The sequence below is a fragment of the Boleophthalmus pectinirostris genome, unplaced genomic scaffold, assembly GCF_026225935.1.
Source record: "Boleophthalmus pectinirostris isolate CB_2022bp ecotype Guang Dong unplaced genomic scaffold, ASM2622593v1 HiC_scaffold_17, whole genome shotgun sequence".
Lineage (NCBI taxonomy): Eukaryota > Metazoa > Chordata > Actinopteri > Gobiiformes > Gobiidae > Boleophthalmus > Boleophthalmus pectinirostris.
Window position 1 is genome coordinate 33,913,964 of NW_026571115.1, and position 19,438 is coordinate 33,933,401.

Genomic DNA, 19,438 nt, shown 5'->3' on the forward strand with positions numbered 1-19,438 from the left:
AAAATACAGAAAACCCTGTTTGCAAATGACCATAAAGCAAAAAAAATAAAAAATGTAGAGATAGAAGCCCCTCAGATTATGACTGACACGAGAATGCACAATCTCACATACTCTTTTCACGAATTTTATCTATACTAACTAGAGCCCGACCGATATGGATTTTGCTGTGGCCGATATGAAACCGATATAATGGGAGTTGGAGCTGCCGATAGCCGATATAATCACCGATATATTTAGTGATGTAAAAATTCACTGTAAATGTTGAATTGTTTAAAAAACTTAGGTTTGGCTCTAGTGGATTTTAAAGTGGGTTTATTTGGGCAACATTTATTGTTATTCTGCCTCTTTACATCATATTTACAGACAGTAGGTCGGCCTAATGGCATTTTTGCATCACATTCTAGACACTAGTGATGGGTATTCCAGTTCTTTTTAGAGAACCGGCTCTTTTGGCTCGGCTCACTAAAAGCTGCTGGTTCTTTTGGCTCCCAAGTGGCTCTTCAGATGTTTTGTTGCAAGCAGGACTAAAGCACGTCTAAAGCAGGACTGAATCAGGACTGAACCAGGACTGAAAAAGGACTAAACCGGGACTTATTTATTTTATGCTAAACTACAGCCAAATATGCTCGTTTTTTTTTTTTGTTTTTTTTTCCTATGTACACGCAAATTTCTCAAAGTTTCGTTTTCAGCCGCTGTCAAACCACGAGTCTGCACGCGGCGTGAAGAGAAAAAAAGTGAGAGAAAGAGAAAACACGGCTCCCAATAAGGATCAGGCTCCCGTCGTTCCCTTCAAAGAGCCGGTTCTAAGAGTCATTTCGTTCGCGACCGACCCATAACTAGTAAATAAACTAGCGGTGTTAGCCTTTAGCCGTAAAATACGTGCGCGCCGCGGTAATTAATTATATGCGCAAATGTCATAATTCACACGTCTATTCACAGCTCATTTACATATCAGTGCAGGTCCAGTAAAAAATATACGGCCAATATAGTCACTTTACAATAGGCCAATAGAAAACAGTCTGTTTATGTGCGGGAGCTACAGCAGCTAACCCATAACAAATGACCAAAACTATCTTCAAAGTCGACATATTTCCAACACTCACCGCTCACACAGGCTCCTCCTCACATCACAAGTCTGAACTAATAAATGTCCTTTTAATCCAGACTCAAACCGATTGTCCGTAAAAAGAAAATAATCTCAGTGTTTGGATCCGTGTCTGCGCGTGTAAACAAACACACGTGAGTGACTCGACTCTGTGGTGTGTTCAAGGACAGTACGGACACACACACACACAAATGACTCCGCAGATAAATACTGATGTGGAGCAACATATTAGGACATTTATCCGTCTGTAAATTGGATTAAATGAACATAATAGAGAGTCTAAGATTTTTAACGACGTTTCACATGCCCACGTGAAATATCGGCCCCTATCAGCAAGCATATGCCTACAGGTGCCCGTATCGGCCGATAATATCGGCCAACCGATATATCGGTCGGGCTCTAATACTAACATTCCCAACCCGGGTGTGTCCCAATTTAGAATTTTGAAAATCTGGTCACTCTATACCTGCTGACAATAAAAAGAGCCATACATTGTCATTTGTTTCGATAAAATGCAGAAAAGCTGCTTAAAAATGATCAAAACACAAAGAAAATATGACTATAACGACTCACATTAGTGCCAAGTGCATAACAATTTTCCTTAATTACGACTCGTTTCACAAGTTTTATTATTACCAACCACCACAAACCAGGAATGTCCAAGTTTTTTATTCTGAAAATTCCTAGTCTTGGTCTGGTCCCGGCCTCAGTCCCGGTCTCAGTCCCGGTCCTCAGTCCCGGTCTCAGTCCCGGTCTGGTCCTGGACCTGGTTTAGTTCTGGTTTAGTCCTGTTCAGTCCGGGGAAGCAAATAATGAAGAAAATTGTTGTTTTTTCTTTTTCTTATTTTTAGTTTTATATTGAAAAACGAATAAACGACTGATACAGGGACTGAGTTCTTCTTCTGCCGCAATTTTCACTTTGACTTTGAGTTTATTACGACTTCATTTTCGTAATATTATAACTTTATTCTCATAATATTACGACTTTATTTTGACTTCGACTTTATTCTTGTAAAATTATGACTTTATTCTCGTAGTGCCAGCATCATTTATTTATTTTTAATCTGAGCCTTATACTCCGTCGTACCATAACATAAAAGCTCACAAGAGTCCATTTTGTTTAATATAGGAGCTTTAAATCAAGTCATAACAGGACTAATCCAGGTCTAATCTTGGACTAAACCAGGTCTAAAAGTGGACTACATCATTTCCACTGTAGCTAAACAAAAAATCACCTGCATCTTCACATGTAGAACTGTTGTGAGAAAGTCTTTTCTGACCAGATACAAAAAAACGTAGGCGAGTCTTTTGTAAATTAGGATTTATTATGTATTTTTCAGCAATAAAAATCAGATATACCATTTTGTAATTGCATTGTAGTGCAGCTAGGTGGCATTATATCTTCAGGCAGTGGAAGGTGATGCCAACAATCCAATAAAGTTGTGTTATTGACTTAATAAATCTTAATAAATCAAAATAAAACAGTGACAATGTGTACATGCAAATAACAGTCATAATAATGTCAACTAATAAATAAAAAGATATATATATATTCATCAGAATAACAGACATCATGAACAAAACCTGATATTTAGAAGGACAAATATTGCATAGAAACACTGCTGGTATCAACTGAATACTATATTTGGGTTTCAGCACAATTCAAGTCTCTTTTTGGTGTTTATTTTTCACAATTTCAGCTTCACAATCGGCAAATATAATGATAACATGTCCTGGTGGGTTTCAGAAAACGTCAGAACATTCTACAGGACAATAATATTTGATACAGACATTAATATTGTTGAAGTGCAGTTTTTTTTTATTGTAACATAGTGAGTTCTTGGTTCTGGTCACTAATTTAAACAAGCACAATCGGAAATATCAACCTGGTCCCCACGAGGCGTCGGTGGGTCAGTTCATCACCACAGAAGCAGTTTATGAGGAGCCCAGCCCATATCACATGATCATTATATCCACAATGTAATGTGTGTATGTGTACAGGCCCATGAACATTTGTGTGATATTGGTCACACATGAGAATGTCGATGTCGAACGAAAATGTCATTTTTCATGAGTTGTGTATATGTTAGATCAGTGTGTTGTGTATCACCAGAAAAACAAGAAATTAGAATTTTAACGGCCACACTGAAAGATAAAGGAACTGTTATAATTAGTGATTAACTCGAAAACTATTAATATTTTACTGTACAAATGCATAGAATTATAAATAGATAATAATTTTTCTGAGATTTTGAGACACTCCCATTGCTCGAGCCCCATCCTTCACAGAGTTATGACCAAAAACACATATTTGACCTCGGTTACCTTGACTGATTTCAACCTGTAACATCCAGTGTGCCCCGGTTATGTGTGTGCCAACTTGGGTGATGATTGGGTGAATATTTTAGCCCGCAGATGGTTCAGAAATTGACGAAATTGCCAATACTTAATAATGGCGTGACTCTTCAATTGACCCGTGTGACCTCAAATGACCTCAGATCGTCACCAAACCTTTTTTGCAGTATTGGGCACAGGGGCTTGACCCACGTACCAAATTTGGTGAGAATCGGTGCATAAATGGTGGAATTATTGCGGGTGGGCACACACACAGACACACAGCGTGAATACAAAACCTGGTCAAACCTTCGGGGACCAGGTAATAGTGACGTATGAATATTTGTGAACTGTCCTCTGCGTATTCTCCACCAGCTTCATAAATCTGCCCCATCACCAAATCTTCAACCAACAAGGTCCACAAAGGATAAAGATTTTTCCATGAAGAATTTATCCACAACTATCAAGGTAAGAAAGACGAAAACTCAAAGGCGAACAACGACAACGCATTAGTGAACTACTGAGCAAAACTAACATCATGGTATTCTAAATTTGTCTCGCATTTGAACTGCTTAAATCTATCTGTGTATGCTAATCTAAAAAAAAACTATAAAAATAGATGTGTAAAGAATCCCTCAGTCGTCCAGGTAGAATCCATGCAGCAGTGGACCTCAGTCTGCTGTACATCTCCACTTAAAAGCCACAGGCCACTCATTTGAGAACAGCGAGGTACAGATTTTAGCCAGAGAGAAATATTGGTTTGAGAGGGGAGTGAAAGAAGCCATTTTTGTTAAGAAAGAGAATCCTTCTCTAAACAGAAATGGAGGCCTCACACACCATCTATCTCTGATTTACAACTCCATCCTCAAACCTAAATCAAAACAAACAAGAGAACAACAGGTGTATCCAGGTCAGGTCCAGAGGTGTGGAAGCTCCATTATGGCCATGAATTGTTCTGCTAATTAGACCCCACACCCTGTACAGGTCAATATGCCAAACTAACATAAACTGTAAACAAGTGTGTGTGTTAGTTTCAGTTAGGCTACGTTCAGACTGCAGGGCTTAATGCTCAATTCAGATTTTTTGGTGAAATCTGATGTTTTTGCGAGGTCGTTCACATTTCCAATTAAATGTGACTTGTATGTGACTCCAGTATGAACGGTAAACGGCCCGAAAGTGTCCCGCATGTGCACTGGAGACACGACGACGGCAACTGCAGCGAGCGTGCTCTGTTTTTACGGAAGTTGTCCAAACATGGACGCGAGCATTGAGCACCTGGTGATTTTAAATTTTCTCTTGTACCGGAGCCAGAACATGAACAACTTACTTGTTTTAAGGAGGAGATTGAGAAGGAGAAGGACGAGGTTTTTGGCCGTGGTGTTTTGTGGGACAGCGACAGCGACGTCCGTTGAAAGGAACGTGTGGATGTGGAGACGTAGCCAAGAGTGGTGAGTGGTGATGTGCTTCGCTTCAGTGACATGGAGTTCATTAACAATTTTTGCCTACTTCAGCTCAGAATAGTGACGTTTGTGTCTTGTTGATAACGTGTAGGTCGGATTCATGCGCTTTGACCGTTCACACTGAAGTCGCATGTCAAAAGATCAGATATTTATCGGTTTCAGGACCACATATCCAAGTGTCCTGGGTCGCATTTGAAAAAACTGGATCTGTGTCGTTCAGACTGTCATTAAAAGATCAGATACAGGTCACATAGGGGCCAAAAAATCGGATTTGGGTCACTTCAGGCTGCAGTCTGAACGCAGCCTTAGTTAGCTCCTCCCTGCAGATATAAGGAACCACCAACGTCTGACCAGAACTGAAGAAGCAGCTTGGATGAGCTGTGAAACGTCTTCAACCAAACTAACTTTTGTCCAGTCGACAAACTGAATTTTCTCCTCATATAAAAATAGATAATAAATCGTTTTGGTGGCCATACCAGTTTGTCAAAGTCTGATCCCGTCAGATCTCAGAAGCTCAGCAGGGCCGGGTCTGGTCTGGACTTGGATGGGAGACGCTGGGAAAATCAGGTGCCACAGGGGGGCGCCAGACACAATAACTGTCATTGTGTCCTTAGGCAAGACACTTCACCCACACTGCCTAGTATGAAAGTGGAGTGTGTGAGTGATGGGCGTGATCAGAGGGGCCAATGGTGCCAATTGGCCCAGGGCAGCTGTGGCTACAATAGTAGTTTACAACCACCGGGTCTGGAATGACTGAATAATGCTCTGTGAAAAGCGCTAAATAAATAAAATACGTAATTACTTACTTAATATCAACATCATGAAATCGATTTTTTATTTTAATTGTAGAATCAGTCTGAGTGAACAAGTTACTTCTGTTTTATTCATGAACATAATGTTAGTTTTGCTCAGTAGTTCACTAATGCCAGTCAGTAGGGGTGTGCAAAAATATCAAAATATCGATATATCATATTGTTTAAAGTGATACAGTATCGATATTGTGGGCTGCTGTATCGATATGTCACCAAGAGTATATTTCTGGTATATTTTACTAAATTATTTTGTTACAGCTACAGTTTCGTTGCTTGTTCAGAGGAAGGAAACTCGTTTATGCAACACGTTTGACATTTTCACTCTTTTGGTGTTTAAAATCAGTGTGTTTTACATTACCGTATTTTCTGCACTATAGGGCTCTCTGGATTATAAGGCGCACTGTCATTAAATGGTCTATTTTCTAACTTTTTTCACAAATAAACTGCACCGGACTTTAAACGAAACACAACAGTTGGATGTTTTGGTTTTATTTTGAAAAACGAATGAACGAATGACACACGGATTACGTTCGTTCAAGCGTTTTGAGAAGCTTTTGGACATTCAGACTCAAAAAACAAACGAGCACACAAATAGAAATTATCGCGAATTATTGGAAAAGTTATTGAGCTCATTAAAAGTTTTCATTGATTTATTGGTTATCGTTACAGGCCTGCTTGGTTTTAAAGTCAGATTTAGTGCTTTAAACGTCTGAATAATCCAGACTTTGCCAATATAAAATGCACACTGCTCATCGGTTTGGTGTGTACACTGCCTCTTGTCTCTTCGTCGTTATGTTCATGTGATCGGCGGAAGTGAGCGATCCGGTGTCCTTTGGCCTGATGGTAAAAATAAAACGTGTTAGCTCGGAGCGCCGGGTCTGGTGCTCTCCACACAGAAGTGACATTGTTCCATTTGATATAGGATTAGAAAACAAACAGAGCTGGATGTGGAGCTGCGGGTGGGAGGGCGGGAGGGTGGGCGGTTGGTACTCACGGCTCAGAGCAGCGCACATGACTTGGGTGGTCTGAAGGGGTTGTCGCTGGAGGGCACCCCGGTGAGGAGGGGGTCTTTGTGGGCGTTCTGCAGACAGAAGGCCTTGAGCTCCGCCGCGGCCTGGGACACCTGCAAATACACATTCAAACAGATCATTATTATTTTGGCTTTTACATTTGCATTGGTGTCTCATATGTCTCCTATCCAAATCTCTCAGTACGATATTTATTGCAATATTTTGGAGAGACTAATATAATTGTAGGAATACCGGCTCGAGCGTCCCCCTGGCTTGAAAGTCCCAGCTCGAACGGTCTCTCTGGCCTTTAGTCAGCCGCGTCACAAACTGTGGTATATTGAATTAGAAAATAAGCTTCTATATCATAATAAAATGAAATGTGAAAGTAGTGAGACCAAATGTCGGGACTTGTTTATGGCATTTTACAAATCTTCCATTTTTTTCAGTTTGTAATATCAATATAATCTTCATTTGCTCACAGACGTTTACTATGAACTCATATTTTAATTTTTATTTTCTTGTTCCCCCTGTCCTATAGCATCCGTAACAGGTGATTTGGGAAGAAATATGAATTATTTCCGTACCTGTTGCCATAAACATAATTTGTAGCAGCGCAACACAAGAAACTTAGGTTAAGTTTCTTAACCTAAGTTGGGGCGGGTCAGTCAGACCCAAAAATTAATTTTCAAATAAATTCTCGCCAGGCAAGAAAATAAATTTTTTGGTCTGACTGACCTGCCCCAAGAGAGCGGGAAGGAAAAAAACATTTCTTCGGGTCAGTGTGACTCCGAGGAGAGCGCGAGGGCTAAAAATCTACAGAATGTGTTCAAAGATCATTCAGAATCACTTTTAGGTAGACCTTAAAGGTTGTATGGAGGATTTTTTTTTGTTTCAAATTGTCAATGATAGCATTATAGAGATGTAGTAGCCTTGTAATTATGATGACCAAAAAAAAAGAGAATAAAAATTCATCAACTCTGGACGTGGTGGGGCTAAACATTTGCCAATAGATAACGACACTGCCTCGTTATCTGTTAGCTGACAGGCTGTCAATCAAACTCTCTACGTGTCTAGCGTAACTGACTTGTCTGCGCGCTGCCATTACTTGGTTTACGTACGCCTGTCACGCAGTCCACAGACGCAAGACGCACAGACGCTGTTTACTCCACCAACGCAACAGTTCTTAGCGGCTTTTTTTGACCTATATCTTCCTCGCAGTTCGCACAAAGTTTGTTGCAATGGCGACAAAAATCCAGGAGCAGTTCGCCGCAAAAGAAAGTCCGTTTTTTGAGGTCGCTGAAAGAAGAAGACAAGGGGAAAAGCAGCGAAGCCAAACTAAGGTGATTCTGACGCATTGGTCGCCAAATTACTCCTGGACAGGTCACTTCTGCTTATTATGAAAACGTACTTTATTTCCAAGAGCTACACAAACGTTTTTCAGGACACGAATGCGATATCCTATGTCTGAAAACGTAATTTTCAAGGCAAAGAAAGAGTCCGCTTGCTGCTGCGTGTTGTAGCTAGTTCATTCACACGGAATCTCCGCGCACCCTTTTCTGCACCCCTTCCTGCTCCTCTCCCCGCTCCTCCCCGCTCCTCCGTTCTTCCGCTCCTTCTCTCCCCGCTCCCTCACTTCTCCATCTTGCCTAACCAACACTGAAGTTAGTTGTTTACAAGTCATGTGCAGAGCACCGGCTGTAAACAAACCTGTTTCTGGCGTAAGGAGGAGGAGGAGGGAGGAGGCGTTTCTACGTAGGAGCTGTAGGGGAGGGGGGGTGGTTTCACGCATGCGCAACATTTGAAAAAGGACAAACAGTCGCTGGATTTCTTGTTCCTTGGAAAATCCTCTATACAACCTTTAAGTATGTATTTCATTGAAATATGTAAGATAAAATCTTGAAATAGTTGTGGCACATTTACTGAGAGTTTCTGAGGTGGTGGATTATTATTTGTGTGTGTTTGAGACCACATGATTTTTGCATGTTTTGCTTGTATGCATGCATGTGTATATGTTGTGTGTGTGTGTGTCTGTGTGTATGTGTGTGTGTATATATATATATATATATATATATATATATATATATATATTAGGGGTGGGCGATATATCGATATTTTAAATATATCGAGATAGTTTTTAAACTCGATATGAATTCTGACATATCGTATATATCGATATAATGCTTATATTCAATTTAGATTTCACCGCTTCCCTTGTTTGTCTTCTCTCTCGTCGCCTCCGCCTCCCTGAGTTTGTTCGTTCGTGTCTCCTTCACTCGTCACTATCGATGTGAACGCCGAAAGTTGGTGCCAGTGAAAAGCTTCAAGCACCACGAACCTTTTCAACCATTTACAGACAAAAGCATCACCAGCAGCACATCCTCATATTCCACCGAGTCGCGTCCTTTAGCCCGAAAGAAGCTAAACGAGCTGAGATGCAGGAGAAGTGCTGTTTATGCAAATGAGCCACGCGCTTAAGTTTCGTTTCTGTAAAATGTAAACACACGTGCGCAAAACTGCATTAAACACATTATTATCTCAAATGGGCTGATGTGGCTCTAGAGTCGTTATGTTTTATATATTGTAAAGTTTAGCAATGTAAAGTTTATTTATGCAGAATATTTTAATGAATAATCTGCTGCAGTGTCACTTGTACAACAGTGTTTGGAAACGTTGGGTTTGATCTGCAGTGGATTGTGGGATTAAACCTCAGAGCTCCTTACTGCTGGATAATAACATGGATCTATTAAAATAAGGAACATCCTGAGCTTCTTCTGCTAAATGAGCTCATGGTTCTGGTTCTGGTTTGGATAACAGAGTTAATGCAAAGATGAGCTTGTGTTGAGTTGTTTTATTTATGAATGAAAAGAAGGAAATATAAATTGTAATCTTAAAAGTTCCTATATGAACTGCCGACCTCTTACACTTCAATAAAAAAAAAAAAAGACCTTGTGGAATTGGCAGATTTGTTTTTGCAGTTTTCAGTTTTAGGGGGTTATTTTTTCTTGAACATATATTGAGAGATATATCATATATCGAGACATAGCAAAATATATCGAGATATATTTTTTGATCCATATCGCCCAGCCCTAATATATATATATACACACACACACACACACAAATTCAGGGGGACTTTCCAGCTTGGGGACCTTCCAGCCAGGGGGGACTTTAAAAATACTTTTAAAATACCTTGACAAGATTTTGGTGTGAATTATTTCCACCACAATCCCAAGAGTTAAAGTTCATGTTTCTTCATGTTTTCTGCACTGAAATGAATCATGGGAAATGTAGTTCTCTATGTGTATAAGCTGTTGCTACTACAAAATAGGGAAGGCGGGAGGGCTCATAACAAACACAAACGCCGACACGAATACAAACACGACAACATAAATGCAAATACCACAACAACACAGTTAGATCAAGTTCATGGAATTCCAAATTAAAATCTCAGATAAGCTTGTTTTCCATAAGTTTGAGTAGTACAGAGAGAGAGAGACAGAAATACTTTAGGGATCCCAAGGGAAATTGAAGTTTTACATAAGATGAAGTGACCAGATGTCCTTATTTTACCCCAGTTTAGAGCACTGTGTCCCAAAACCACTGATTTGTCCCAGTTTTATACAAGAAATGTCCAAAGTGTCTCTATTTTTAACCAATCTGACACTTGCCAACAGTAAAAAGAGGCAAAAATTGCTTAAAAATGACCAAAACACAAAGAAAATGTGACTATACTGACTCACGTATGTCATGAACGGGCTAAAAACTGACAAATTTTCTTTAATTACGCAATCGTTTCACAATTTTTTTATGCCCAACCCCCAAAAAACCGAGGATGTTCCAGTTTTTAATTTTGCAAAATAAGATATAAAATGTCAGAGCCCAAAGAGTCGAATCCACGCTGACGACGGACTCTAAAAATGTCATTAATTACACGTCTCTAGATACAAAGAGCCTCACATCCTATCAGGCGTCGTCTAATAAAAACCCTGGAATGCCAACATGCGTCCTAAATTAAGACAGTAGAACAATCTCCGCAGTCACACAGCGCGCGGCCAACAAAGACGGCCCTGTGCAGCTCCGGCAGACCTTCAGCACGCCGCAGGAAATCACCCAAAGCCCTCGCAATATTACTGTCTAATCGAGTTTTGCATTTATTTCACTAGGGAAAATACACTAAAAATACTAAATTGAGCTTTAAGTAGAGTGACCAGACGTGCCTATTTACCCGGGACAGTCCCAGTTTTGAGCCAAGTGTCCCCTGTCCCAGCAGATTTATCAAAAGTTGTTTAAATTTATCTAGTTTTATAGAAGAAATATCCCAAATGTCGCTATTTTTGACCAATTTGATCCCTGCCGACAGTAAATAGAGGCATGAATTTGTCATTTGTTTCGGTAAAATGCAGAAAAGCTGCTTAAAAACTACCAAAACAGAAAGAAAATGTGACTATACTGACCCTTGTTTGTCGTGAATCGGCCGAGTACAGAACAATTTTCCTTCATTACTTAAACTTAGACTTAGACAAACTTTATTGATCCTCAAGGGAAATTATTTGGACACAGAAGCTCTCACACATCACAATATAATATAAAGAGAAAATATATAAATGGTAATAATAAAATCTAAAAATAAATAAATAAGTAAATCAATTAATAAATTTATAATAATAATAATAATATAAAAAATAAATACATAAATAATAATAATAAATACAATAAAATAAATAAAATTAAATAAGTAGCAAAAAAGAGCAAGAGTCAGGAATCAAATGTTCTATACGGCCCTGTAATTTTTTTTTTATCCGGCTTGGTCGAACTTGAATAATAGTAATAATAATAATAATTTTCAGTGTTTTAAAAGTTATTTCCATAAATAGTAAATACTGTGGGACTTGAAAGACAAATATTTTGTTGTAATGCTTTGTAATGATTTTCAATAATGGGATATTTCAATAACATGGGGTCTGTTTTCTACTTATCCCATGTTATTTTTTTTCTCTTATGAGGTGGATTACCAAAAACTCCATCCATCTGCTCCTGGTCCGGCCCTTCCGTCAAATTTCAGAACCCTTTGCGACCCACGAGTCAAAAAGTTTGCCCACCCCTGGTCTCTACTGTGTGACTGAAAGTGACTGTTCACTGACTAAAATTCCCTCAGTCCCAAAACACCATAAACATTACATTTTCTACAGCTGTGTTTTCATTTGTAGCATGTTATCTTCACACGTTTATGTAAGTCATTATTAAATTATTACTACGAGTTAACAGAACTTGAGGAGTCATAGTTAGGGGTCATAATTTCCATAAGCTCAATTTCATTTCTCTGCAGCGACTAGGTCAGGAATCAGAATACTTTAGACGGTTTGCAAGAACCCAGGAAGGGCGAGTCCAGGCAACAGCCAATCAGTGAAGAGCCAGACGTTCTGTGTTGGCAACGATTCCCGAGGTCGAGGATTTAAAGCCGGAACAAAGAGAATATTTGGTGAATTTTATCAAGGGGAAAGACGTTATTGTCCTTCTTCCTACAGGATTTGGGAAAAGCTTAATATACCAGAAAGTCCCATTAGCGTTGACATGAGACGACTCTTCTTTCTGCTCCTTTTCATTTATTTCTTGTATGTTTGATGTGACACTGTTGATGTCTTTTTATACTTTATGAATGAAATAATTAAACAAATAATAAAAAATAATAATAATAGCGGCACATTACATACGTCACAACCAAATAGCAGCGACTGGTTAAATAAAAAAGTACCCGTCTACCGTCGAGCGAACGAATTCTAACACTGCGAGGTCAGACGGTTTCTACGAAGTGAAACTGGCTGATGAATCAGGCAGAACTTGCAAAATCATAGTAATTTGTGTTAAATATCGTAAGGTTAAAAGACAAAGTAAAACCCTTTTAGTGTAAACTGGCTATAGCAAGTACACTATACTAGGAGTTTAACTGATTTAGGCAAATAAAGTACTTACTGGATTTACTTGAGCGCTGTGGATGTGCATTTTGTTGTAAACCTTACGTGTCAGGGTTTACAGTGTAAGATGTAATTATGTAAATGTAGATGTACAAGTCAAAATAAAATAGAAAAATATGTAATAAAATAAATTACGCACTCTTTCACGGTTTTATTATTACCAAACATCCAAAACCGGCTATGTCACAGTTTTTTATTTTGAAAATCTGGTCACCCAAATTTAAGTCATGTTAGAAATTTGTTGCTCTGTCCCAACTTGTGATGTCATGAAGTGGTAATTTATTCTTTTGTTCAGTAGAAATTGCAGAAAGTCCAGGGTTGAAATGATCCAAATCGTTATAGTGAAGGTGTATAAGCATATTTATTATTATTATTTTTAATATAGAGATTGTAGAACAGCTGGATATATCGTTTGTTTTGGATACATTTATGTTTTTCTATGCCTTTCTATGCCCCCGGGCCTGAGTTTGACATGTCTGATTTATGGGATTGTAGTCTATGTTTTGTTTTGTTTTTTTTGTTTGTTTGTTTAGTAGTAGTTGTTTATTTGGTAATTTTGCAGCACTACAAAACAAAACAAAACATAGACTACAATCCCATAAATCAGACATGTCAAACTCAGGCCCGGGGGCCAAATTTGGCCCGCGATATCATAATATTTGGCCCGTGAGATCATATTAAATCTGTATTAAAGCTGCCCGCTGGCGACAGATAGACTATAGAGACATTATTTATTTAAAATGTTGTTATTATTTTATATTTTGCTTGTTCTGGATTCAATGTTTTAGCAAAACTATGATTAAACATTTATTTTAATAAGAAAAGGTTTAACTTTACATATCTTGAAAGAAGAGAAAACATGTAGATGTGGTTGAAATTTTTCAATACATATTTAGTTTGGCCCACGACTTAGTCCCAGTTTTTAATTCTGGCCTCTGTGACCAAAATAATCGTGATAATGATTTGTTTTCATAATCGAGCAGCCTTAGTGTACGGAGCACTTCCTGTATTATCGTGTGACATCACAAGGGGGAAGTGTTTTCTGTTTGAGGGAAGAACTCGGTCTAAATATTCAGGATTTGTGCATTTAACATGCGTGAATGAAACAAAACACAACTCCAGGTTTGTTTGTGATGAGGAAACAACATTAGAACAGAGATCACAAATGTGCGTAATATCAGCCCTTTAAGCGTCAATGTTTTTTCCGCTGCTTTTTCCATTTCATCCACATCCAGTTTAATGATTGTCCTTCTTTGACCAGTCCTGGTTTAGATATTAGTCCTGGTTTGGTTCATTTATAATCCTGGTTTGTCTCGGTCCTGCTGGTTTAACTTGAACGACATTAAACTTAAAACACAAAAGCATTTATTCATTATGGCTGTTTCTGTTGCTCAAAAATACAACAATTCTCTCTGTGAATATAGGTTCGACTCTCCACAGATCTGACCCGTAATGTCGCATGTGGTGGACCCTCTACTAGAAATGTCACCTTTAAAAATGCACCTTGAAGTTCGTCGTTTGGATCAGCAATAAGTTACTTGAGTAAACTGTGCGCACCTACTCAATTACACCAACTACTACTACTACTACTACAGGAGGTTTCAAATACTTTTTAAGATATTTTGGGCCGTCTCGTGTGATTGAATGGGCTGTCTGCACGTTACATCTGTTTTTTTAATTTGACGTCAATGTGGAAGGACAAAACAATGAATAGGCTGATGCACAAAGACTCACTTCAAAGGACAGACCACAACAATAGTATCATTTTAATATTGTCAACATCGCTTGCCACATCACATGACAACCCAAACTTTTAGGCCGTCGAGAGTTATAGGCCACTACTGCAGACTAAAATATAGATTAGTTTGTTATTACTTGATTAGGACAATTGTATTTAAACGTTTAAAAGTAGCCTTGAGTAAATGTAGCTTGCCAAACTTAAACTACTTACTTAAACTTAAACTATGGCTACGTTCAGACTGCAGGGCTTAACACTGAATTCCGATTTTTTTGTGAAATCCGATGTTTTTGCGAGGTCGTTCACGTTTCCAATTAAATGCGACTTGTATGTGATCTCCAGTGTGAACTTTAAATGGCCCGAAAGTGTCCCGCATGTGCACTGGAGACACGACGACGTCAACTGCAGCGAGCGTGCTCTGTGTTTACGGAAGTTGTCCAAACATGGACGCGAGCATTGAGCACCTGGAGATTTTAAAGTTCTTCTCGTACCGGAGCCAGAACATGAACAACTTACTTGTTTTAAGGAGGAGATTGAGAAGGAGAAGGACGAGGTTTTTGGCCGTGGTGTTTTGTGGGTCAGCGGCAGCCACATCTGTTGAAAGGAACGTGTGGATATGGAGACGGAGCCAAGAGTGGTGAGAGGTGATGTGCTTCACTTCAGTGACACGGAGTTTATTAACAATTTTTGCCTACTTCAGCGCAGAATAGTGACGTTTGTGTCTTGTTGATAACGTGTAGGTCGAATGAATGCGCTTTGGCCGTTCACACTGAAGTCGCATGTCAAAGATCAGATATGTATCGATTTTAGGAGCACATATCCAAGTGTCCTGGGTCACATTTGAAAAAATCGGATCTGTGTCGTTCAGACTGTCATTAAAAGATCAGATACAGGTCATATAGGGGCCAAAAAATCGGATTTGGGTCACTTCAGGCTGCAGTCTGAACACAGCCTAACTAGCCTGATTCATCATCTGACCCCGCAGCATTAGGATTCGTTCACTTGACAGTAGGCGGGTACTTTTTATCATTTAACCAATCGCTGCTATTTGGTCGTGACGTATGTAATGCCTGTCATTTCTCTCCAGTGACTAGGCCAGGAATCAATATACAATAGATGGTTCGTAAAAACCCTGGAAGTGCGAGTTCGGGCAACGGCCAATCAGCGAAGAGTCATATATTCAGTGTTTTCAACGATTCCCGAGATCGAGGATTTAAAGCCGGAACAAAGAGAATGTTTGGTGAATTTCATCAAGGGGAAAAAGACGTTATTGTCCTTCTTCCCAAGGGATTTGGGAAAAGATTAATATACAAGTTAGACCCGTTAGCGGCGCATTACCTACGCCACGACCAAATAGCAGCGATTGGATTAATGATAAAAAGTACCCTCCTACTGTCGAGCGAATGAATTCTAAGCCAATGATGTTCATTTTGTCTTCTTGTATACTTTAACTTCTTGGGTTCTTTTTAAAGCCACTGCATTGTCTTTAAAAAGAACCCAAGAAGTTAAACAAATAAATTCTAACACTGCGAGGTCAGACGATTTCTACAAAGTGAAACTAAATAAAACCGGCTAGTAATGTCCTGCTAACTGGGCTAACCGGTATATTAAGTTTTTCCCATATCCCATAGGAAGAAGGACAATAACGTCTTTCCCCTTGATAAAATTCACCAAACATTCTCTTTGTTCTGGCTTTAAATCCTCGATCTCGGGAATCGTTGCCAACACAGAATGTCTGGCTCTTCGCTGATTGGCTGGTGCCCAAACTCGCACTTCCGGGGTTTTTGTGAACCGTCTGGTGCAGGAGTGGGCAAACGTTTTGACTCGTGGGTCACAAAGGGTTCTAAAATTTGATGGAAGGGCCAGATCAGGAGCAAATGGATGGTGGTTTTTGGTAATCCACCTCATAAGAGAAAAAAAATATCCCATGTTATTGAAATATCCCATAATTGAACATCATTACAAAACATTACAACAAAAAATCTGTCTTTCAAGTCCCACAGTATTTACTATTTATTGAAATTACTTTTACCTTATTTAGCCTTAATAAAGCATGAACAAAGGCTTATTTAATAATGAACAAAGACTTAATTAATAATGATTCACGCTTAGTAACTACTTGCACTTGCACTTAATTTGCCTGTGCTGTAAATAGTTACTCATAATTATTTCATACTTAACTACTCATAAACTAACCATTTGAGCATTTATTAATCATTAATAAGCCATGAGAGAATGATTTACTAATAATACAATACAATACAATGATAATTCAGGCAGCTGTTATCTGTTAGTTAAGTCTTTTTGAGAGCTTTTCTAAAGTGAAGACAAATTATCCTTTATTAAACATTTACTAAGCGTGAATCATTATTAATTAAGTCTTTATTCATTATTAATTAAGTCTTTATTCATGCTTTATTAAGGCTAAATAAGGTGTAGTTATTGTAAAGTGTTACCAAATTAGGATTATTATTATTCACGTTAGGCGGGCTGGATTAAAAACATTAAAGGGCTGCAGACAAATGAAATTGAGCGGAGGCACTAGGTGGCGTCAGTCTGGCTACTAACTACCCACTTCTTTGCCGAGTTTTGAAATTAAATGAATTAAGACAAATTATTATTACTTTCCTGTACTACATCTGTGTACTAGATTCATGCAGCCAAAACCTGGAAGAGTTTTCCTGAACATGTGAGACGAGCCTCTACTTTGACACTGTTTAAATCCAGGCTCAAAATTGTTTGGTTCAGCTGCGTTTGACTGAAAGGTTTTCATTTTTCATTCTGCGCTCTTCTTCTCTCATTTAATGTCTGTCTCTCGTTTTAATTTCATGATGATTATTTACATTTTGATTAGTTTGTATTGTTATTTTAATGTATTTCTTAATCTGTAAAGCACTTTGAGTTACTTTGTGTTAGAGCTGCTCGATTATGGAAAAAATCATTATTACGATTATTTTTGGCAATATTGAAATCACGATTTTTCAAACGGTTATTTTTTAGTTACAAGATTAATTTATTCAGCATTTCTCCATCTCTCAAAAAAAAACAAAACACTTTGTTATTGATAATTTATGCAAAACTTTCAAATTGAAAATACACTTAGGCTACAGATATGAACCTTAGAGTGTTTTGCGATGTATAAAACAAAAAATGAATAAAATATACTTTGACCATGAAATAAGGCAGAGAAAACATTAAATTATCCAAAATAAATTATATATCCAACTGTTCAACAATCTCTATGTTTAAAAAATTAAATAAATATACTAAAATATATTTTAACATATCCCAAAATAAACTGTGTTAAGCTTTAATCGTTTCAACTCGATTATGAGTTTGGAGATTGTTTGACACACAATTACACAGCCTTACATTGTGTGCGAATTACGTTATACAAATGAACTTGCCTCGCCTTACTACATCTATCTGCTACATCCATGTACAGCAAAAGTGTCAAACTCAAATTCACAGAGGCCAAAATTAAAAACTGGGACTAAGATGTGAGCCAAGCTAAGTATTTATTGACAAATTTCAACAACATCTGTATGTTTTTTCTTCTTTCGAGGTATGTAATGTTAAACCTTTTCTTATTCAAATAAATGTTTAATAATAGTTTTGCTTAAACACTGAATCCAGACCAAGCAAAATATAAAATAATAACAACATTTTAAATAAATAATGTCTCTATAGTCTATCTGTAGCCGGTGGCAGCTCTAATACATATCTGATATGATCTTACGGGACAAATATAATTATATCACGGGCCAAATTTGGCCCCCGGGCCTGACTTTGACATGTCTGATGTACAGTATTCTCTTTTCCTCAGACTAACCACAGCTCAGGACTGTCCAGAGGTTCTAAATATATATATTCTGTATATGTATACTGTATATACTGTATATTCTTTACTGTGTCTTTATGGGACTGTCAAACTTTAGTGTCTCGACTGGAGCGCGTGCCACAGCTGCAGCCTGAGAAAGCGGGAGTCACGCACGCGCGCGCACACACACACACACACACACACACACACACACACAGTAAAAGTTCTGTCCACAGTTCGCACATGATTGAAAATGTCGGTACCTTTATCCGGTGGACGCTCGCCTCGAACCGCAGCTGCTTCACCGCCTTCTGCGCCATGACCAGGCTGCTGCTGGGTCCGCTGCTCGACATGTCTGCACGGAGCGGCACGGAGCGGCACGGAGCGGTACTGAAGCGCGCAGACGAGGGAAAGTCCTACAACAACAGCTCTCAACAGTCTCTCCTTTGGCCCGGCTCAAAATAACATCCGGCCTAAGCGCGCACAATAACAAGAGCTCATGTCATGTCCAATGAGCAGCGCGCACAGGCCGGAGGGAGTGGACCAGCTCCAGAATAAACCAGCATTACTTATGAGCACGATCTGTTTAACATCACCGGAATATTCTGGCAGAAACTAGACTACTTAAACTTGGTGAGAAGGAACATCCAAAAATTACGATTTGACTTAAAAGTAACAATCAGGCATGTAACAATAAGCGAAATATTGTAATATCGTATCATCAAAGATCTCAAAATAATATCGTGGACCATCACAATATATCGAATTACAATTACATGGACCATTACAATATATCAAATCTATTTGCTTAAATTAAGAGTTATGGTGTAGCAATAGCTCCTCCGGGGGCCAGGCCAGCCCAGAGACATAGTCCCTCCAGCGTGTCCTGGGTCTTCGACCGGTGGGACATGCCTGGAACACCTCTCAAGGGAGGCGCCCAGGAGGCATCAGAACAGATGCCCGAGCCACCTCAACTGGCTCCTCTCAATGTGAAGAAGCAGCGACTCCGAGCTCCTCTCGTGTGAGTGAGCTCCTCACCCTATCTCTAAGAGAGCGCCCAGACACTCTGCAGAGGAAACTCATTTCGGCCACTTGTATCTGGGATCTTGTCCTTTTGCTCATTACCCAGAGCTCATGACCAGAGGTGAGGAGAGGAATGAAGACTGACGGTAAATCGAGATCTTTAC

At 38.9% G+C, this 19,438-nt stretch overlaps 2 protein-coding genes across 4 annotated transcripts in view; both read right to left on the reverse strand.

The window, feature by feature from the left end:
- carm1 (coactivator-associated arginine methyltransferase 1) overlaps window positions 1–1,226 on the reverse strand; it is a 57,261-nt gene extending 56,035 nt beyond the window's left edge. The window contains exon 1 of one of the 3 annotated variants that reach the window (XR_008632056.1): window positions 1,104–1,219. The gene's annotated coding sequence lies outside the window, so the exon portion shown is untranslated. Of the gene's footprint in view, window positions 1–1,103 lie in introns of all 3 variants that reach the window. The other 2 variants (XM_055152783.1, XM_055152784.1) reach the window with 2 other exon arrangements.
- A 1,221-nt stretch (window positions 1,227–2,447) lies between these two features.
- On the reverse strand, window positions 2,448–18,710 carry si:dkey-204f11.64 (uncharacterized protein LOC100537752 homolog). The gene is made up of 3 exons (XM_020927379.2): window positions 18,515–18,710; window positions 6,706–6,834; window positions 2,448–6,548 (listed from the first exon to the last, which is right to left on the reverse strand). The coding sequence occupies exons 1-2, from the start codon at window positions 18,602–18,604 to the stop codon at window positions 6,709–6,711; spliced, it is 216 nt and encodes a 71-aa protein (XP_020783038.1). The 5' UTR covers window positions 18,605–18,710; the 3' UTR covers window positions 2,448–6,548; window positions 6,706–6,708.
- Window positions 18,711–19,438: the final 728 nt, after the last annotated feature.

What these genes read in the sequence shown, in the direction of transcription:
- si:dkey-204f11.64 (XM_020927379.2), bottom strand. Translation starts at nt 18,604, where the DNA reads ATGTCGAGCAGCGGACCCAGCAGCAGCCTGGTCATGGCGCAGAAGGCG. An exon ending in CGAGCGTCCACCGGATAAAG is followed by an intron (nt 6,835 to 18,514) that starts GTACCGACATTT and finishes GTGTATTTGCAG; the next exon opens with GTGTCCCAGGCCGCGGCGGA.